Source organism: Nelumbo nucifera, chromosome 1 (genome assembly GCF_055504915.1).
Source record: "Nelumbo nucifera cultivar China Antique chromosome 1, China Antique-T2T, whole genome shotgun sequence".
Classification (NCBI taxonomy): domain Eukaryota; kingdom Viridiplantae; phylum Streptophyta; class Magnoliopsida; order Proteales; family Nelumbonaceae; genus Nelumbo; species Nelumbo nucifera.
Genome location: NC_142649.1, coordinates 184,089,321 through 184,112,709, shown reverse-complemented (window position 1 = coordinate 184,112,709; position 23,389 = coordinate 184,089,321). Strand labels below are relative to the sequence as shown.

At 37.3% G+C, this 23,389-nt stretch overlaps 1 protein-coding gene across 4 annotated transcripts; it reads right to left on the bottom strand.

Moving 5' to 3' along the window:
- Positions 1-618: 618 nt before the first annotated feature.
- On the bottom strand, positions 619-22,985 carry LOC104596016 (AT-rich interactive domain-containing protein 2). Of its 4 annotated transcripts, XM_088895560.1 has the most exons (4): positions 22,798-22,985; positions 22,504-22,675; positions 21,411-22,327; positions 619-2,157 (listed from the first exon to the last, which is right to left on the bottom strand). In XM_088895560.1, the coding sequence occupies exons 3-4, from the start codon at positions 22,113-22,115 to the stop codon at positions 1,246-1,248; spliced, it is 1,617 nt and encodes a 538-aa protein (XP_088751686.1). In that variant the 5' UTR covers positions 22,116-22,327; positions 22,504-22,675; positions 22,798-22,985; the 3' UTR covers positions 619-1,245. The 4 variants fall into 4 exon arrangements, with proteins under 4 accessions (XP_088751686.1, XP_088751687.1, XP_088751685.1 ...); XM_088895561.1 differs by lacking the exon at positions 22,504-22,675; XM_088895559.1 differs by lacking the exon at positions 22,798-22,985 and having other exon boundaries at positions 22,504-22,791.
- Between the last annotated feature and the right edge of the window lie 404 nt (positions 22,986-23,389).

The window sequence follows — 23,389 nt, the reverse complement described above, 5'->3', positions numbered from 1 at the left end:
TTAGGATAGGCCTTGCTTCTTCCTTTAAATTTAGGGGAAACCTGACTGAAATTCACCTCACCTCACCTCCTAGATTTTAACACCACCTAACACCCCCCACAACATTTCAAAACTTTCAATACCACCCCCCTCCGCAATTTGCATAATACCCCTCTTTTTATTGTTCACAATTGTATAAAAAAGACATTTTATAGAGTGGAGATAAATAAAGTTTCTTACTTAAGTTTAAGGGAATGACAATTCAGCCCAGGGTCAGAATTTATAGGTTCAAAATACAATTAAAGTAGATGCCAGTTTGAAATTGATACCAATTCACGTGTGGATATAGGTGCATAAAATAGGTTTTTGACCCTTTAAATGTTTACAATTCTGCAGTGGAAACCAGAAATCTGCATTGAGCCTGTCTGTACTTCTCCGAAAAAGAAATGAAAGTCTCGGTTTAGGGACAGACTTCAGAAACCAGAACTGGAACTGATGGATGCACTTGAAGTTGAATTCCAATCATTCGAGAGGTAAGGCAGCATTTTTTGGAAGAGAGGCGAATAGAATTACAAACCTATCAAATCAAAGGGTAACAGAGCCCAGCATACATGCAATTTTTTGTTCGGGGAGGGGGGGAGGAGGCAAATTGGAACTTTTTTCTTAAATTTAAAAAAAAAAACAAATCAATAGTACTGTTAACATGTAACATTAGACAACAATTCAGATTGGGCATTGTAAAACACAAAAACGCGTATCCTCCCTTTCTAATCTCTATAGGAAAAGCTAAATCTATCGAGTCTGTTCTAACCTCCTATTGAAGAAATCATTACAAATAGCTGAGACTTGACCATGAACATTCCGAAGAAAAAAATTGTTATATAATACCATTTCTACTCTCTCTCTCTCTCTCTCTGACATTTGCTTAGAGCATGAGTTTGCTGTATTATATTTTCCTAGTGATTTGCCACCACCGTTACAATACATGCAAGGCCTAGAAATGCATGAACAGCAAAGGCTGAATTCAAACAGGATCCGTGTAATTCGCTCTGTCAGTCGGTCGAAGCCATGTTTCCAATCAACCATCCAAAATTATCCAACCCATAGGTCATACATAACCATGACGATCGTTGGACAGACCCATACAGTTCTCAAAGGCTGTGGCCAGTGGGGTTGCAAAGCATTTCTAGATCTTCATTGGCAATCACTCAATAGTCGACTCGTAAAATCTAATTAAATTTACACTTCTGAGCACAATCTTGATATCTAGCCCACGTATGAGCGTCCTTCTAAATCAATACATTGCTTATTCTGAGCACATGAGACGGATTTAGACCCTGCAACCTTTACTGTTTCATGCCCAAAACCATTACTTAAAGATCCAAAATCCGATTCGTCATCATCACTGTCGATGTTGGTTGGGGTCACCCGATTCTGATAACTTCTTCGCCGAAGAACAAACACATTGAAATAATAGCTCACCAAGTCCCTCCTCTTTTTAGTAGGAAAAGATTTAAATGCCTGGTCCCAGAAACACTTGTCCAGAGACGGTGGATTTAACCTCACTATAGCCTTGAACCTCTTTTCTTCTTCCTCTGTCCATGAAAGTGAAACTTCCTCCCCCATGTAGTTGAACCTCCAACGAAGGAAAGCCGACCCCAATTCAATCTTCAGTCTCATCCTTTTCTCCGCTATGTGAAATCTAATGCATTCAACGGACCCTGAAAATTGACAGCCACATGAATCTAATCTCCCCTTGCCAATAGGATCTCTTTCTATTACAGAAATGCGTTCACCTGATCCCAGTGGCCAAATCTGTGTACCCAACCATTTAGAGTCACTTTCAGAAGCTACACCAGTCCAGTCTGGAACTTCAGCTTGATACATTGGGCCCACAGAAACCTGCTTCTGAAAGTAATCATCACTGTGCAAACCAATTTCCATGTTTGCAGTCAAAGAACCAACAGAAACAAGCAATTGCCGGTCACGGGTATTATTCTCCAGCACTTTCATGCAAGGAGTTAGGCCCATATTTAAGTCACTTTTGGATGACTTGGAACATGGAAGTGAGTGAGATTTTTTCAGAGAAAGTAGTCTCTCGCTGCATCTCAATCTCTCTGTAGAATTATCACCACCACTATGATCCTCATACATGGAGGGATGCATCTTCTGCTTTTTCTGCAAGTCAAAAATAGCATCTACTTCACATAACGAACATCATAAAAGCATCTATATTTGTTATGAAAGTTAGAAATGGTGGAACTTTGTCAAAAACATTCCACCATCTCTCCAACTGGATGCAAATGAAAATCTTTTCTGAGTAACTGGAGTTCCATGAAATAGTTACTTAAACTGTACAGAGTAAAAGCAAAAACAAGCTTCAAACCTGAAGACAGCTACCAAAACTTTGTTCATTGAACCATAAAACTAGATTTAATTTTTTAAAACTTGGAAGCTCTCTAAAAATGTGCTTTTAGATAGCAGAATGGAGAATGGGCTATTCCTTGTCCAATTCACATACATAATCAGGATTTAGGAACACTTTTTTGTTTGGCAGGTAAGATGCATAAGGGCACCCCCCATACCTGATGGCACTATCATATTGAACTTTCATCTTCACTCTAAAACTCTAGATCTTCAAGTATTGCAAGTCCTTTTCAAAGGCCAGAGGAGATAGTTCATCCTTATTGTCTTAGAGTGACTGGAGATGGTATCTCCATTAAAAATAAATAAAGAAGATTTTGACTCTCCTCAAGAATTGATGACATGCATTTCTTGGGTTTTAAGCACATTGAGATGGAAGATGATTTTGGGTGATCATTGGATGGAAAACTGATGGGCTCTCTTCCCCCTAGTATGCGACAGCACGTCAACAAGCAGGAGTCAAAGGCTCAAGAGTGAACATCTGATTCAGCAAAATTCCTAAATCTGCCAAAAAACATGCAAAATGTTAAGAGGTGGAGTTGGAAGCACTGAGCTGAATTCAGGATCTATAAGGCTTTGTTTGGTTTGAAGGAAAAGGTAAACCTGTACAAACCTTGCTTAGGTTTCCATACCTTTCCCTTCCTTTCCCTACCTTTTCTTTCAAAACCAAACACAGCCTAATGGAATAGTCTCATTCTCTAGATTATTGGTTTCTTGTGTCTTCACATTATTCTTTTTTTTAGCAGTAAACACAAATAAGAAGACTTGAACTCAATCCTTTTGAGAGCTGCAACTGATCACTCTTGTATCAGAAAGCTCAGCCTGCCATTATTCCTATCCTCCTCTTTTCAATCCAAAAATATTATCATTGATAAAGATGAACATAGTTGTCAAGGTGATGCCTAGGCGACAACGCATCCTTTGAGGCTCACCTCGCCTAATCGCCAAACAGTTTTGTACTATGTATTATAAAATACTTTTTTATTCTTTATTTTTTGACATTATAATTATAAAATAGGCACTACTAAACTAAAATATTCATTTTATACGTTTATATACTAATTTATTTTTATTATTTTCTTATTTGTTAGGGTTTAATCAATACAAACATTGCTAAATGCTGTATTGAACCCCCAAAGACTTAAAACCTGAACCAATAAGGAAGAACTTAAAATTTTGTCTAATCAACACATTTTCTTTTCTTCTTTTCCTATAACAAAAATAAGGGTTCAGCCCCCTTTTTTTTATTTTCTTTTCCTTCTTCTTTTTCTTCTCATGAATTTGTTGATTTTCTATACTTTAACATGAACTCTATACTTTTCTTATGAAAATTATGAATAATTATTAAGGAAATATGGTTATGGTACCTAGGGAAATACCCTAGGATCTATATTTTCTACATAAAAAAATCCATCGCCTAGGCGACAAGGTGCCCCCTGTCGCCTAGCCTCGCCTTGGCGCCTTGAAAACTATGAAGATGAAATAAAATTAGCTTGAAGAGCTTGGAAACAAATTCTCTGTATGTGAGGGGTGAGGCTGCATACACCTGCCCTTCCACAGATCCCACATTTTATGTAGAATTGAAAATTAATGCTGTTGAACCACAATATGATATTTAGTGCAGCAGTACTGATTTTTTAGTCCATGGTAAATTAACCCAGAGAAATGACTGTAAAAGTAAACTAAGTGCTACAAGATTAAAAACCTATATCTTGAGAAAAATAGGAAAGCAAAGCATGTAATGGTTACAATTGTCTTGCCATTTGTATCATATAGACACATAGGTAACTATTGATACGGTTGCAGTGAACATAATTCATATGATTGTAAATGACAATAAAACAGATAAATATAAAATTACAGAAAAATATATGTATTTAAATTAGACTTTTACATGATAAATAAATGGGTGCTCAAAGCCCTCTCAAGGTTTCTTCTGAGATAACTTTGGAGCTCAATATCTGAAATAATTTCTTTATTTCATAGTTTACATTAAATCCTAGGTTTAACTCTCGTAAAAGAAAGTTCTACCATTCAAAGAAAAACAAGTTGGTATTTGTTTGTTTTATGATAAAACATAACATGGATTTCGTGCATGTGGCTCTAATCCAATTTTTAATTCATGAAGAATAGTTTTCTCTGTGGCTTTCATCCAAGATAACCTCAAATTCAGATCCTCAATTCCTTGATTGTTATTTTCATACTCATGATTATTTTTTCTTTTATTGTAAAAAAGTGATCTTTGCTTGATGATTTATTCTTAAGTAAACAGGAATTTCTACAAGAACTTCTCCTTGGAAATCTACTCATGCCATTCTTCCATCCTTCCTCTCATCAGATATGATCTTTGCTTGGGAAATCTTGTGAAATTCTGGGAGCATGTTTGGGTGGGAAAAATACCTCTGAAAGCAATTCCTTAATTTCCCTCTCTAGGTTTAAAAATGAGCCTATCTCCACCTTTCTAGTTCATTCTGACTTGAACTCTGCTCCTGATTGGAACCTGAGTTTTAGAAGGGCTCTTAGAGATTCTGAATGGAACAGTGTTTCTGACTGGATTAAAATCCAGGATGAAGTGGTACTAGACCCCTCTAGGAGGGATAGTAGGATGTGGACCACCCATTGCTCCTAGGTTAGGTGCTTTTTATTGGGAATCTTTTTTAGAAAAGTGTAACACTTGCAAATTGCTCCAAAGAGAAAAGGCTTAATGGTAGGGGTGAGCAAGAAAAACCAAAAAAACCGAACCGAACCAAAAATCCAGTTAACTGAACTGGTCAATTCGGTTTCGGTTAACCAATATAGAACACAGACAATTAACCAACCCGACCAATACACATATAAATATATATATATGTATATTATATATTTTATATTTTCTATATATTATAAATCAATAAATATGCATTATATAAATAAATATATATTTATAATATATAATATTTTATCTATTTCTAATTTTTATTAGATATTTATATATTTTTATAATATTTACTGTAAATATAAAAAAACCAAAAAATCGACGAACCAAACCACCGGTTAACCGAACCGATCAACCATACCGATGAGCTTCAGTTTGGTTTCAGTTACCGGTTTTCCATAAACTGGTAGTACCAGTTCAATTTAAAAAATCGGCCCATGGTTCGGTTAACCGAACCGTGAGCACCCCTACTTAATGGGTGTCTATCCCAACACTGGTGTATTCTATGAAAGTATAATGATGAGAGCTGCTACCACTTATTAACCTCCTGCCTGTTTGTCTCAGCGATCTGGAATTGGTTTCTCTCTCTATTTGTTTGAAGATGGATCTCCCCACCAAATGTACAGATTTTGTTTAATTCCATTTATATTAGAGGGTCAAAGAAGAGAGGTAAAATACTGTGGAGATGTGTAAGAGCAGCTACTTGTTGGACAATTTGGGAGGAAAGAAACCAAAGAACCTTTGCTGAAAAAGAAAGAAGTATGGACGTCATCATTCAAACAATAACTATTAGGGTAGTTCATTGGGTCAAGATTATGAAGCTCTTTCAAGGATTTTCCATAGGAGATGTTTTTTGTGATAATTCCCATAGGAGATATTATTAAGAATTGGAAAGAAGAGGCATGTTCTCCTAAACTGTTACTAGTCTGGTGTGATCCCCTCCGGCTGTTGGTTTCCCCAAATTGAATTTTGATGGTAGCAATGAAGGAAACCCAGGCCCATCAGGTATGGGAGTATTTGGGGACGAGGAAAGAAAAATTCTTGCTTTGTATTCTGGTCCTATTGGAGTTGGGGATTCCCTAAGAGCTGAAGTCTTCGTGGTTTTGGAAGGGACAAAGAAAGCAAAGGAGTTGAATATCAGAAAATTAGTGGTGGAAAATGCTAATTATTGGCTGGCTGCAGAAGAAAGAAATCGGGATTTGGAAGTTCCTAAATGAGAAAAAAAAATTAAACGATTGACCTAGGATAATGGAGATTAAGTTTCAATGGATTAAGAGAAGTGCAAATTCTTTTGCGGACTCACTTGCTAAACAAGGTTACAAGGGGTAGGAAGTGTCGATCTTTTTTTGGGCATTGCCAACTCACTTGCTAAACAAGGTTACCTGGGATTAATCTCAAGGAGGGTTAAGATTTAAGAGATTTTACCCCTCCCTCCTCATCTCAATTGTACTTACTACTCTTTTTAAGTTTAATAAAAGCTCGGTTAATTATCCAAAAAAAGAAAAAAATATTAAAACAAAAAAGAGAATACAAAAGGTAAGGTGACAAGGCTTCACCTCAGTAGAATCCCCAAGAAGCATAAATAGAGCACTTGGTCGCATAAATAGGCTACAAAATATTGTCATTGTGAGATAGGACCTTAGTAGAAGTGAACAGACCTCTCACAAATAATAAAAAAGATTGGAACACTAGAAAACACCAAAAAGAAGAAAGAAAGTTGGATATTAAAGATATCGTCTTCCAACCATTCATCAATCAAGTTCGTGTCACATCAAACAAACTATTCTTGAAAGGCTAACACAAGCAAAGTAGAAAAGAAAAACTCTACTCTATTCTTAAAAATCAACTACTTTCAATTACACAGATTGTTTCCGCATCTACAAACCAACTATGAGATGCTTGAACATTTTTATTAACACCAAATAAACAATGATTAGAAATCGACAACAATTCTTATTTCTAATATAATATAGAACAAACACTCCAAAAGTAAACATTTCTTCTCATCCCAATAGTAGAGGTTAAATCCCAGGTAATTAACCTGCAACTTTAAATGTTAGCACGTTTGCTACTCTCCATGATTCAAACTTGAGACATGGTGGTGGATTCTGATATCATTTCTTACATGCTTGACCAATGCACCAAAGCCTTAAAACCAATGGAACAAGTCAAGCCAAGCATTTAACTTTTAGGACAGAATCTTTCTTCTCTCGTTCTAAAAATATGGGAAAGGTCATGTGGAAGTGTACAATGGATCTATAATTTAACAAGTATGGGAAGAGAGGAATATATGAATCTTTAAAGAAGAGTGCCCACATGAAAGTAGTCTAAAAGCTTATACTCATATGGACGATTCAATGGATAAAAGCCTTAAACCTCTTAAGCTCTTTTTCAATGGATGAGATTCAAAGAAGTTGGCAGAAGTAACAAATTCATCATGTACTAAGAGAAAAGCTGCAATCCTATGGGTTCCCCCAGCTATGGACCCTATGGAAATACAGAAGAGTCAGGTATTGGAGTGTTCATCTTGAAAATGTTTTGGCCATTTTTTCAAGGGAAGATTCAATTAGAGCCGAACTATTAGCCATTTCCGCATGGGCTGAAATTGGAAAGATACTTAAACTATAGAAACATTGTAGTGGAACTGCATAAGGGGATTCAAAGGTGATAATAAATTCACTTACCAGCAACAGGTCAGGAACTTGGGAAATACATGTTTTAAAGAAAAAGAGGAATCTAATTAGGCTATGTTTGGTTTGAAGGAAAAGACAGGGAAAGGAAGGGAAAGGTAAGGAAACCATTACAAACCTTGTATAGGTTTCCCTACCTTTCCCTGTTTTTTCCTTCAAACCAAACACAGCCTTAGGGGATTAATGCATCATTCACTTGGATTTAAATATCAACAAACCATATGGCAAACACCTCGGCAAGGCAAGGGGTGAGTAGAAATCAATTGTAGCAGGGAGTTGTAAACTGAAATAGAATTACTATGGTTATCCAAGTAGTAGAGACCATCAAACAAACTATAACATGTTCTCCGCTGTGAATTGTTTTTCTTGTTGACAGTTACAAAAACAAAACAAAACCAGCTTTGTTCTTAAAACAAAAGCACAGAAAACACGTTCTTGGTGATGTATTGTGTTTCCAAAACTGAAACTAAAACATGTTCTTAAATTCCTCACTTAAAGTTTGTTTTTTTCTAGAAAACATTATTTGATGGTTTCAAAAAACATGTATGGTTTTTTTGAAACAAAACCAACTTGTTTTTAATTTCCAAAATAAAAAACACAGTTCAAGAACATGTTATTTTGCTGATATGGCAATTTTAAAAATAAATGAAATCAAAAACATCATATTGTAGAAAACCCCCTGAATGCGTCTTTCACAGTTTCACAATCTGAAATATTTCATACTTTCTTAGCCCAAATAGTGGGATCACATAAGTGTGAAACGGGAATATCCAGTTTAGGCAACAATGCTGGCTTAAAAACCCTCTTTTGTATATAAATCCATTCTTTTTCAAATATCAACTGAATTGTACAAGTAACAACAAAATCCTCATTGTTATGCCAAAGGCACCCTCTTTACTCTTTTTCCCTACATTCATCTCATTATACATAAACCTTATAACATCTTTAGAAAACTTTGACTACGTTAGCTGTGTCACTAGTTATTTTCTTAACTTCCATTTAACGTTAGTCTCCCCCTTTTGATCATTAATCAATTATTTAAAGAGCAAATTAGATAAATACAACCCCTCACCACTTAAAGGAGAACACGGTCCAACACCCAAGGAATATCACTAACACAATAGCATGAATAAGCACGTTGTAGATTGTTAAAAAGCTGTTTGTCTTTTGTTTTTATTTCTCTTTTAGTATCACAAGGGTACTATTGCAGTTCCCCCTCTTTTGTATTATGTTATGGTCGCCCTAATATAAATTCCAAAAAGCTGGCACCGCCAGCACCAAGTTTTGCTCACAGATCTCTCTTTTCTCCTCTTCTTTCTTTCTTCTCTCTTCTCTTCACTTTCTCTTCTGGATAATATGATATCAGAGCAGGCCCATTTGATCTGAAAGGAGATCGAGAAAGCACTCTCTTGTCTTCTCCCTTCACTTGCTGCTGAATTTTTTCTCTGAAACCTAGGTAGATCTTTGGACTGATCTCAGAAGCTTCTCTCTTCCTTTTTTTTCCTGATCGTGTATCAGGACAGAACCAAAACAAGGGGATCGATCAACTGATGTGAGGTGATCAGCACCTGTACCTTCCTTTTTTGTAGGATCAAGTGAACTTTGTGGTGGTTGTAGGTCAGAGGTGACCTGTATGTGCTGTGACAGCAGCTTTGTGGTGTGTGTGGTCGGAGATGACCTGTGTTTTGTGACAGCAGTCCGGTGGTTAGTTTGTAGGTCGGTGATGACCTATAGGTGTCGTACCAGCAATAAAACATTTTTTTTGGTGATTGAAGGACTGTGTTTGAACTAAAAGGTGGCTATCTCTAGTGTCCTTGTGCAAAAGTTTTTTTCAGAAATAATACAGTGTGAAAGGGAAACAGGTTGGACTGTATTTTTTCTTTTTTATTTTTTTTGGGAATTCTTTTGTGTGTGATCTGAACCAATTATCTCGAATAGTGAAGATTTTACCACATCTGGTGTTTCCTCAATGCAGAATGGACCGAGTGGGGGTATGGATTTATCCTTCCCTATGGGTAACATACCTCTTGATGGTCTCGATTACTTAGAGTAGTCGAAGGGGATCAAGTTATACACTACCACAAGGGAAAAGATAGGATATATAAATGAAAGAACTAAAGAACCTAATTCTGGGAGTGCTGAACATGACAGATTGAACTAGGAAAACAGCATGGTAATGTCATCGCTTAGTGTCTAACTGTTTATGCAACCTCAGGTGAGAAGAAATTTTATGTGCGCTGAAACAAATTATGAGATTTGGGAACAAGCAAAGTCAACCTATTCTGAATTGCGCCACTATGCAAAAATCCATCAGTTACAGGTAGAATTCTCTACTTGTAAACAGGAGGAGAAGAGTCCCTCTCTGTACTATTCAGACTTCTTCCATCTAGAAGGAGTTGGATCGCTATCTAAGTGTAGATTGTAAGTGTGATGAAGATGCCAAAGCGTACAAGTCTCTTGTTTTTTTTTATAAATAAATGAACTTTTTATTAATTTGGAAGTTACAGTTGTGCCCAATACAAAACTTCCCTAGCTGCCCCTTGCTTGGCTAGACAGTCCACCATAGCATTTGCTGATCTACCCACCCATTGTATTCTTAGGTCCATGTTTCTTGTCAGAACCTTAAACTTTTTAATTTCATTCCTGAAGCACCAAACTACTGATGCTGGGTTCTGCAACCAGCTTATAACAACCTTTGAGTCACCTTCAACTATTAGCTGGTTCACCCCTAAGTGAGCTGCAAACTGTACACCTTTCAAGGCAGCAAACATTTCTGCTCTAATAGTCTCCCACTCCTATACCCCACCTCCAACTATTAGTTGCAAGTCTCTTGTTTCACACCAGCAAGTCTTTGCCTTTCTCCTTGGCCTAAACCCTATGTATGGATCCATTAGAGTACAAATCCTTGGAAGCAAGGATCCCCCACCTGTACAAGAGGTATGTGCTCTAGTACAATCAGAGGAAAGTAGAAGAAATCTTAAGAATAATTCTGGGAGAGATGCAGTTGTGTTGGCAACAAAAGGAAGTACTGTTACAGGTGGGGGGAAATCCCTTTAAGAAGGGAAACTCAAAAAACGATGGATGACAAAAAAATTATGGTGCACCCATTGCCAGAAGTCTCGGCACACTCGTGACACATGCTGGGACCTTCATGGGAAGCCAAAATGGGCTCAGAAATTGTAAGAAACAGGGTTCAGATCTGAATAAGAAGTTAGGATAGCAAGGTTCAGGAAGCTCACTACAGCAAACATGGCTACTCAGGATAACCAGCCCCTGACTACTACTACAGCTCAGACATACACCTCTAGTTCTAAATTTCCCTTCCGTGACCATTTAGAACTTTATGGTAGGGCAGTTCATCAAATGGACGCTCGTCCTCCGTCAACTATATATGCTTCTACATCAGATGGACTTTCGTTGGATAATTGATGTTGGAGTGTCAAAACATATGACTGGTGAGTCTGCTTACTTTCAGACCTATCATCTTCTCTCTGGAAGAGACAAAGTGAGACTGGCTGATGCAGTGATTTAAAAGGCGCGCCTAAGCACATTTTAGGGTAGGCGCCTTGCCCAGGGCCTACGCGCAACCCATTGAGCCCCCGGACCCGTGCCATGCCCCTCGAGGCCAGCCCAAACAAGGCGGCTTGTAGAATTAGGAATGTAATATGTTATATTAACTACTTGATGCAATTGAGAAAAAAAAAGAGATTGTGGGTTTTATATGCTTGAAAATGTTTTATATGTTTGATTTCATTTTTAAATTCTCATTTGAATATGCTTTACATATTACATTTATGTATTTTAATTTTAGATAATAGGTTTTTTAAAACATTTGTTTTAAAACTTAAGTTTATATTTTTATTGATATTATGTTTTATAATTTTTTTTATTTTTTGCATTTTTTCATTTTTAGCTTCTTTTTTAATTTTGCACCTTGCCTCAAAAAAGCGCACGCCTCGCCTTGCACCTTGCGCTTTTAAGACACTGGGTTGATGGTTCATTCTCTACCATATCTGGTCAAGGAACCATTTCTCTTTCTTTTGGTCCTACCCTTTCTAATGTCATACATATTCCACAATTCCCTATTAATTTGTTTTCTGCTAGTTGAATCACCAATTCATTAAATTGTTCAGTAACCTTCTTCCCTTCTTATTGTGTGATTCAAAATTTGGCCTCAGGGAAGATGATTGGCAAAGGACACATGGTGGATGGTGTTTACTTGCTAGAGAATAAGGTTGGCCTTGCAGTCACAAAGTCTAAGAGTCGGTCTAGTAAGAGTCAGGCCTATTTATGGCACAATCGTCTTGGTCATTTATCCTTTGGTTCCTTAAAGATTATGTTTCCAAAATTGTTTAAACCAGTGTCAATGCCAGAGTTGATATGTCAAACTTGTTAGTTGAGTAAACATTGTAAAACTCATTTTTTCTTCAAAGAATAATAAATCTAAATTTCCTTTCCATATTATTCATTTTGATGTTTGGGGCCCAGATACTTTACCATCTGGGTGTGTCCCATGCGAACTAGGGACTAAATACCAAAAATTATCCACGATTTTGAAAGAATGATCTTCACCCAATTTCAAACCAAAATCCAAATCTTCTAATTCGATAATGCCAATGAATAATTTCATAATGATCTCATAGAGTTCTTTGCTTCACATGGATCACTCCACCATTGTTCCCGTGCCCGAACCCAAACACCATAACAAAATGGTGTAGCTAAAAGAAAGAACTGCCCACCTTCTTGAAGTGGCTCGGGGATTATTGATTCATATGAATGTCCCCAAACGTTTTTGGCTTGAACCTATCCTATGTTACTTATCTCATTAGTCACATGCCCTCTCGATGGTTAGAGTACAAAGCTCCACATCAGTTTTTGTTTCCCAAGGCTTCTCCTTTCTCTATTCCTCTCCATGTGTTTGATTGTCATCGTTTTGTCCAAAACCTATCACCCACCCGTGGGAAATTGGATCATCGTGATATTCCTTGCATCTTCTTGCGGTACCCTACAACTTAAAAGGGGTACCAGTGCTTTGATCCCGTCTCTCAAAAATATCATGTTTCTATAGATATCTCCTCGGGGAAAGTGTAGGCATGAGGAAAAACAAGTCCAGCATCCTCCTCTGCCTCAGATTCAACTCCCCCCTCTTCCTGATCCTCCTCCCTTCCATATTTTTCATCTCCGTCACAAAGGCCAACCAAGTTCAAGAGTTGTGGAGCATCTAGAAGTTGTACCACCAATGCCATCTAATTCTCCAGGGATAGATCCTACCCAACCAGGTACCTTAGTTTCCATTGATATTTTTGACCCTATTGCTATTGATACCTCTAATGCTGATGATCTTGACCTTCCTATTGCTCGCTGGAAGGGTGTTAGGTCTTGCACCACTAAGCACCGCATTTCTCATTTTGTTTCCTATGAAAACATTTCACCTTCCTTTTGAGCATTCCTCTCTTCCATTGATAGTGTTCCCATTCCTACTCCTAAGAATGTGGTAGAAGCTCTCTTGGTGTTTGAATGGACAAATGCAATGAAGGAAGAAATTAATGCATTACATAAAAATGGTACATGGGAATTGGTGAGTCTTCCCAAAGGGAAGGAACCAGTTGGATGTAAATGGGTATTTACAGTAAAACATAGGATTGATGGCACAGTGGAGTGGTATAAAGCTCGTTTAGTGGTAAAAGGGTTCACTCAAGGGTTTGGGGTGGATAATGCAGAAACTTTTGCACCAATTGCTAAGATGAACTCCATTAGGGCTCTTTTCTCTTTAGATGCTAACTCCGATTGGGACCTTCGCCAACTAGATATCAAGAATACACTTTTAAATGGTGATCTTGAAGAAGAAGAAGAAGTGTACACGGTACAACCCCTAGTTTCCAGGCTCAAGGTAATGAACAAAAGGTATGCAAGTTGAAGAAGCCATTATATGGCCTGAAACAATCACCAAGTGCTTGGTTCAATAGATTCTAAGTAGTTGTACAGCAAAAACGCTACAAGCAATGTCAATCTAACTATACATTGTTTGTGAAAAGAGGAAAAGGGAAAATTGCAACCCTAATAGTGTATGTTGATGATAATAGTTATCACTAGTGAATGAAAAGATGAAATTCAAAAATTGAAGGAATTTCTTGCTACTCAATTTTAAGTGAAAATCTAGGGCCTTTGAGATACTTCCTTAGAATTGAAGTTGCCAACTCACAAAAGGGTATCTTCATTTCTCAAAGAAAGTATGTCTTAGATCTGTTACAGGATACAGGAAAATTGGGAGTGAAACCCGTTGATTCTCCTATCGATCCTAATCACAAATTAAGTGATTGCCAAGGTGAATTCATCAAATATGTGAAGCAATTTCAGAGGCTTGTAGGAAGACTGCTAAATCTCCCCGTAACCTGACCAAACATTCCTTATGTAGTAGGTGTTCTTAGTCAATTCATGCATGCCCCTAAGACCACCCACCTTGAAACAATTGAAAGAATTCTCAGACATCTTAAGAAATTCCCAGGTGCAGGTTTATTGTTCCAAAAGTGCGGGCATTTGAAGGTTGAAGTGTATACAAATGCAGATTGGATAGGGTCATTGGATGATAAGAAATCTACCAGCGGCTACTGTACCTTTGTGGAAGGAAACCTAGTCATATGGAAAAGCAAAAAGCAGAATGTGATGGCTAGGTCTAATGTTGAAGTTGAATATAGAACAATGTCTCATGGAGTGGTTGAAATAATGTGGCTAAAAAATTTGTTGAGTGAGTTGGGATTTACAGTTAATGGACCTATGACTTTATATTGTGATAACAAGGCAACCATAAACATTGTTGCTAATCCAATACCGCATGATAGAACCAAGCACATTAAGGTAGACAAGCATTTTATCAGAGAAAAGGTTGTCAAATGGGAAGTGTGCACCCCCTTTATCAGGTCCGAAGATCAACTTGTGGACATCTTCACAAGAAGGTTACATCACTTGCAGCATAATGATCAATGTGACAAGTTGGGCATGATTGACATCTATGACCCTGAAGGGAGAGATAAATTTTTGAAATTCGGACCAGATTTCCAGGGCAATACTGGAAATCTGGTCCAGTTCAAATATTCAATTAATCCTACACCGTATGTGCCTAGGGTCTCACCCTGGCAGCTGAGACAGGCCACCCCAACCGACTTGGTGGCACCATAGTGTCAGCCTTGTCAGGATAGGTCTCCCCAGACCGACCCACTGGCTATGAACATTCTAAACTAACACGAGTCTCATTAAGTGTCCAGTTTAAGGGTATTACACAGAAACATACCAAGGGAACATGAATCAAATATGTATCTTTATTCATTTACAATAAACTCATAAAGTACATCATTCTGATTGAAGCTAAGGGCATACAAAACTGTCTAACAGACCCAACTTGAAGGGGAGTGTTAAAAGGCTGCTTATAGGTTGTTTATCTTTTGTTTTTATTTCTATTTAGTATCGTAGGGGTACTATTATAATTCCCCCTCTTTTATATTATGTTATGGTCACCCTAATATAAATACCAAAAATGTCGGTGCCACCAGCACTGAGTTTTGCTCATAGATGTCTCTTTTCCCCTCTTCTTTCTCTCTTCTCTCTTCCCTTCACTTTCTCTTCTGGTTCTAGATAATATGGATTATCAGCCAAGGAGTTTGCTCATCTATGGACCCACCTGACTGAGAAATCTAACCTAAGTTCCAAGTTTAACTTCCCTCTATCCGGTGCATTAGAGTCCATAAACCATCAGCTAGTGTTGTCATCAGTGTTGCATGAACATGGACATAGAGATCGGAACTTAATGTGTCTCTGGGAATCTTACTAGGCAAGGTGGAAAGCATGGAGACAGGGACATCCAAAAAAAAGTATATACTATTGAAATAGTCCATACAATATATTGATAAACTAAATAGCCCATACATTATGAATTTTAATGTTACCTATAGAAAGGGTCTATAAGTTCATACTTTGTTACTAAGATAACATTCAATAAGAAAATTTTCTTTTGGCATATACAATAGTTATTTATTCATGTCAGATAGGAGAAAAAGGAAAGCATTATGTAGAAATATCCATCAACAATGAGGGGAAAAAACTTAATAATATAAGAACATGAAATTCTAAATTCGGAAAGAAATAAAATATTTCAAAAATCTATAAGCTCACTTTCTCAGAGAATTCATATTATTAACATGAAGATTGTAAACCTTGTACTTTTAACTCCTACAACTGAACTATTTCGCCTCTATACATCCCAAAACCTTAGTGCAGTGCCTTACCTATCCAAACAAATCCAAGGTCGATTCATCAAAACATAACAAGCCAAGTGAGGTGTGGTGGATTCAAGTGACACAACACACAAAATGAGCCTTGACTGTAAGGCTAGGCTCAAATACGATCCAACCTATAATGCAGAATCATATGCACAGGTGTCATATCATGCTGGATACTCCAATTTTTAGTATAAATTGTGTATAATGTCCTTGATGTATCTGCATAACATAGCATCCAACTGGCTATGACTTAGTCCCCTTATACTTGAAATATGTCAAAATCCAAGGCAAACTCTTCTAATATTGTACAATAGCAGAATGGATTTGCCAAAAAAATAAACTTCTTGAAGGCTGAAACAGCAATGGATGCAAACAAAATACATCATTCATATGTTAAATAGAAAGAGGCATATAAAAAATACGAAGTTTGAGTCTTTGACAATGCAACATTATGTGGGAGAAAAGCAATTCATAAGTGTTCACCTATGCCAAAAAGCAATATAAAAAGATAAAAGGCATTTATTATGGTCCATCTAGGAACAACCATACAATGGGAAAGCTCTATAATTCATAACAAAAATACCATCTGAAGAAGTGAAGATAAAGGTCCTAATCCCCACTCACCGCTCCCATCTTCCACATCATTCTGGTATTCATGCACACGGATGTTGCATGTACTACTTAGATGCATTAACATGCATGCCAACGTTGCTTACATATGTGGATGTTTATGCATGATGCTGCTGTAATAACCACAATATAAACAATCACAAAGTCAAATAAATCTTTACTTCTCTTCTTTCTCAATCTTTTTTAAAGCAGGATTTTAAATAGCTGTTTTTTTCTGTTTTTCCACCCAAAACAGCATACTTAATAAGCTCACATGCCATTACCATGTCTACATGATTGTCAATACACTAAGATGAGGACATGCAGCAGGGAAGCACCTTCTCTATTTTTGCTAGGTACCTGTCTAGGCAATTATTTTTTATTAAAAAAAAGAATAGTAATTTTAACTTATTTCCCCATGAGCTAGCTTGTTTTCATAGTCGAAACAGCAACTAGCAAACATAATGAAAGCAACATTATATTTGCCTATCAAAGAAAAATAATAGTGGGTGGAGGCTAGAGACCCACTATGTCTATATGAGAAGAAGAAACAGAGAGAATGTGATACAGTATGGGTAAATAAAATAATGGAAAGAGAAAACAAACAAAAAATTGTGTAACAAGACAGATATATGGTGCAAAAAGAGCATGTGTTCATGTCTATGTTTGTTAATTACAGGGAAAATAATATGTAATATATTCTTCTAGTCATAGAAGGAAAAACAACAAGTAGCAGTTACAAAGAGAAGAATATTAACAAGGCAAATCAATGCACATGCACACGTACATTGCATATGTATGTATAGGGAAAGAGATCATACTGTTTTGATCACAAAGACTTAGAAGAAAATAGAAGAAGAAAGCCCTACTTCTGTCTTGGTGGTGCATCTACAATGTTTTCACTCTTTTGCACTTGTACAATATGATGTCATTGTTCTATGCCTAGAGTGGCAACACCCCACATACAATATAGCACAAAGAAGAGGCACATAGCTATCCAAAAAATTTACTTACAACCTAGGAGATGCTTCAACAACTATGTATGTCTAATTAAATTATAAAACATTTTGCACTTATTTCCCCACCCTTTGCTTTGTGAGGATGTAAATGTTCCTCTGTTTTGCATCCCCTATTACATTATGTAGACTTTTACAATCTTCATCCATGAGAGGCCAACACAAACCCATCCACTCATGTAGCTTATTGACTGTATGTGTGGAAGTACCCTATGATTAATTAGTTCTTGGTTATCAACTCATTGTCTACAAATTAATTAGTTATCAACTTATTATACTCAATACTTCAGAGGCATGAGATGAGGCACTAGGACACTAGACAGAAGAAGCATAAGCTAGTTGTTCTCTGGATTAAGCATTTTTAAGGGGAAAAACATGAAATAGCAAAAATTAAAAACTGGAAAAGATGATGGCATAAATGAAGTATAAGAATATTATGAGATAGAAAGAAACGCTTTGCATTCTTATTAAATCCTTAAATAACTATTTCCATCCCATAAAGACTGTTCTCTTTAAAAAAAAAAGACAGATTTTAAGAAGATAGCTATTAATGTGTCCTCATTCATCCAAACTGGTTTTCAATTTGCTCTCCCATCATTAGGAGCTACAATGTAGGAGGGAAGAAAGACTATCTAAGGTTGGTCTCAATTATCTGGGGTCGTGAGAAGGGTAGAATGGGTAAGGTCCGAATCTTTGTTTTTTTGGCACAATGTAGGAGGAAAACTCTGAAAATTTGCTATCCAGTTCTTATAAACTGCAAAGGGGAAGAAATTGAAGGGGGGGGGGGGGGGGGGGGGGGTCATTCCACAAAATTAGAGTTACGTGGTTGCCTTTGGAACTTTGTGTGTTATGCCACCACAAATTCATACCAATCAGACTTTTGGAACATCTCACGAGACAACAATAACAACACTAAGCAATCAACAAGACCACATGGAATGAATATAAAGTAAACAAGGACATCCTGATATATGACATGCTACGAAAAGACAACCAAAATCTAAGAGCAGTTTTCAGATACTTGGAATAGCTCCCCCAAGTAACAAACCCAAGGAAAGTTGCCTGGATGTTCCCAGACCTACTATATATACTACTATATATATATATATATATAAAATTTCCGGGCCAAGTCATAAACGGCCATCCCTACTGTATAGCCACATGCCCATCTACTTGAGGGCAGCAAAGTAATACCAAGGCCTACTATGAATATGCTAAATGAATAGAACTCTTGTTGAATCAGATTGGGGCATTATCTGAAATTGCTCCAATAATAAGCAGATATATATATATATAGATGTTATGTATGTATGTATGTATGGAAGTATATGTATATGTACGGAATGCATGTAATGCGGTGTGTATACATGGTATATGGCATGAATATATGCATATATGGTATATATAGTATTTTATCACATATGTGGTATAATATATTAACATGATACTTTTTTTGTAATTCTGATTATAAAAGTAAACTAAAATATTATTTTTAATATATTTAAGACATTAACCAGAACTGGACCCAGACAAGTATTATCAGGCTCAGGGTGCGGACTGGGCCAGGCCCCAAGACTGTTAATGCCCTGTAAAAACCTGGCCCAGCACTTGATCAGCCATACTGTACAGGTTTAAAAGGGTTTTACCCTATGTTGGTTCCAATTGTCTAGGGTATTGGGAGGGGTGGACTAGATATAGACCCAACCTTTGGCCTTTTTCTTTTTGGCAGTTGGCACAATGACTCTCCACAAGTATCTTATTTTAATTGGAGGGCCAGAGCTAAGAAAACTTAAGACATAATTTCTCGCATTCTAAACCATAACTTCTTTTCTCTCAGTGTTTAGGGTTACGGAAAGTGGTGATACTGAGTTCCCACCAAGGATCAATCATGTTCAATTCTCGCACACTATATTGTTCCCACTTCATCTATAGCACATAGGGAGTTGACTCCTGACCAAGAATCTCATCTCTTGGAGAATATCTGTCAGAGTTTTGAAGTTAGTTCTTTTTTCTCTGCTTTTGTTAGGCTTACAGAAAAGAGAATTATACTTTCATTTTTTTCTCTATAAACCAAGAAGGAAAATGGGGGCTTTGTGTTTTTGGTTATTGGAGTTTAAAGTTCAAAATTTGTTTTATGATTGGGTAATTATCAAATTTCAGCAAAATCAGCTTGCATTGTGTTGGGAAGAAGATGAAGATCACCATCTTTGAGGCCAAGTTCATTATGAGTTCTCTCGTTACATGTGAGACAGAATTAACCACTTTTTCCTTTAAAAACAAAGAAAAGATAATTAGCTTTAAGTTTTTCTATTAGGACCTGCCGTTTATGATTCAGAACTGCTTGTTATTCATGGTGCAATTTGTCGTGAGACGTAAGATCCATTTCTCCTACTCTTTATAATATCTTTTCTTTTCTGATAAATTACTCTTTATAATATCTTGTGTACCAGAACCTTCCAAGTTAAACACAGAATGTATGATACCAACTTGTTTCTTAAATTTGTTTTGCAGATATGGAAATTTTTGTCTTTTATTCTTTTTTTACATGTTACTAATTTTGTACGAATTGAACCAAATCAGATCTCACTTTCTCGCCAAATATTAAAGGCCCGTTTGGCACGTCTTTCCGCGCGGTCTTTCAGCTGTTTACAAGCCGGGCAAACCGAATTTTGGTCTATTCCCATTTGGTTCGCGGAAGATCTAGCCGCCAAAATCTGGAGCACCAAAAAGATGCGAGAAGCCCATTTTGGGCTGATTTCGGGATTTACATGCCGGGCAGACTGAATTTTGGTCTATTCCCATTTGGTTCGTGGAAGATCTAGCCGCCAAAATCTGGAGCACCAAAAAGATGCGAGAAGCCCATTTTGGGCTGATTTCGGGAAGCTCCAAATGAAGTTTTTTGCGTCTTTCGCGTTTTATTCTCACACAAAAAGACGCACGAAAAAACGTAATACTGCCAAACTAGCTTCGGGCTGCTCAAATATTCATGCAAAAGCTCAATACATCTTTTGACTGTCAGAGCTACCAGAAGATCTTCCCAAAAAGATGCGCCAAATAGGCCCTAAATCAGATTAAGATATCAGATATTGCATATATCCTAACAAATAAAATTCATATATGCCCTAATTTGAATTGAATTTGATCTATTTGTAGCCTAGTTTTAGGTGGAGGAAGTTTTTCCCAAACATGTATTCAAGTATTGAGAAAGGATTTTAAGGCCAATCCTAACAAAGAATCCATAACTTAGAATGAGATTACAAAGGTAGCATAGCCACCCCAGACAGCTGGGACGTGGCCTTGACAAACATGACGATAACAAAGAAGAAAACACAACTTACTTAGAATGTTTTTCTTTAGAGATGGGCTTAATTTGCATGCTTTAACCATTCTATGAATCCATAACTTAGAATGGGATTACAAAGGTAGCATAGCCACCCCAGATAGCAGGGATATGGTTTAGACAAAAATGATGAAGACAAAGAAGAAAACACGACTTAATTAGAATGTTTTTTTCTTTCTGAGATGACGTAATTTGCATGCGTTAATCATTCTATGAAACCGTATTATAAGATAGGCAATCATGCCTCATGCTGATAATAAAGCATCTTCATCAAAACCCATATGCAAAAAACAGTTATTAAACATTACATACCCTCCACGTATTTTCTTTTTGGATGCAAAATTTTGCATTGAAGTCAAATATAACTGTAAGATTGATATTTACCTGCAAGAGAGACTGTACAGAACTTGAAGGAATTTGCCTTCTTAGAAATAATGCCTCACGTGCCAACAGAGCGTGCATCCAGGAGTCGCTACCTCCACACCATTCTGGTAACATTTTAATGGCAGGATCACCAGGATTCTTGGCAATCTCGGTCACCCAATTCAGCATTCCTGATAGAGACTCTCGCTTTCTCTTACGAGAAAATGAATCTTCATTAACAAGGCTTTTATCCAAGAGTATAACATCTTCCTCGTCGTCAGCAAGTTTCTCGTCACTGTCCAACTCGATCACACTTCTTATCTCAGGTGCGTTACACGTGTTTTCCGCGGCTAACAAATGAAACTCGTTCTTAGCTGAATCCAACTTAATCGAATCACCTTCTTTCTTCTTTTCCTCTGACATCTGGGACGGCATAACTATGGATTCGGTCTCTAACTCCACGGAAAACAAACCCAAGTTACCACCACAGTCCGATAAACCTACTGTAAAGCCCTTATTTCTAAAGATTCTCTGTAACCATCGAGCTAACGTATCCAAATACTTTACATAAACCAGCTTCACAGAAGACGTGACGCCCGAACCCAAGCCAACCTCTTCTGACACGGAAGCCCACAACCTATTCTTAGACACACAATCGTATCCGCCCTTTTTCCTCACAACCCAGAAGAGTTTGAACAAATCTACAAACCGCCCATCACCAAGCATTAGAGGTAAAGGCCGAAGATCTCCACCGGTAGAGATCTCTTTTAGAAAAACAGAAAGAATCTGATCGAATAGACATCGGAGCTTGTCTTTACAACCACTATCTACACTCCCCTTCAGTGAAGCATCGAGATCCAAGCAGAAGCCATTACTCTGAAGATGTCGAAGGACTTCAGCGCGATCTAGAGCAGACCCATCAGTTAAAATCGACCATCCTGCCATGGATTTCGAATTCAAACCCTAACGAAACAGAGAAATCCGTTTTTCACTTGTGATTTTTCTTTTTTCTTTTTTTCCTCTATCATACGATTGATATGAACAACAATGGAAAAGAAAATTTTAAAGGAATAAAATACGAAAAAGATAAGAACAAGAAAAAAAATAACGATACCGATTATCGCTCCGGGGTCTACTCAGAGTGAGAGAGAGAGATATAAAAGTTTTTGGCGGGAAGTGATTGATCTAGGGCACGAGAGCAGTTTTTGCGCTCCCCGTATTTTCTCCCATTGTTGTCCCGCCCATTATTTCATACACACGCACACACATTCCCTCCCATTTCGTGGCTGCAAAAACGCCAAAGAAATGGCGAGGGCTTTTTAATGTTTGAACACTGAACAGATGCAGCATCAGTTCAAATTCTAGTTTGTCACTTGGAAAAGATGCATTTAGAGAAAGACAGACGTACCAGTACTTTAGTTGGGAGTGACCCTTCCCCCCAAAGCCATGTCTCGGCCCTTTTCACACCCCCCCCCCCCCCCCTCTTTCCTTTTATTTTTTCCTTCTTTTCTTCCAATGCCCTCCTCTGTCCTACTCCTGGTCCTCGGACTAAACTCAAAATAGGGTGTTAAGATGGTCAACTTGGACTTGGATCAGTATATTAGGGTTTTCCACAAATAAGAGCCACTGCTCTCTCTCAGACTCAAACTCAAATTTATAGAGGGCCTTCTTCATACATAACCCTGGTTCACAAACTAGGGGTTGAGTTGAGTTAGTCCAGTACAAGTGGGTTAATTATAGGTCACCAGCAAAATAAAACACTACAAATACTAAAGCCCTTTTTTCTCTCTTCTTTTTATTTTTAAAGCCACTATTAAAATATTAAAGACAAAAGAAAAAAAAAAAAAAAGGAAGAGATTATAAAAGAGATTAGTAGTGACAGGTGTAGGTGACGAGTTTTAAGATCCGCCATATTTTTTGTTGTCTAAGTGATGCAGTTTTTTCTTTTTTCGTGCGATTGAGAGAGCCTGATTAATAAGTATCATGGCACAATGCACGAG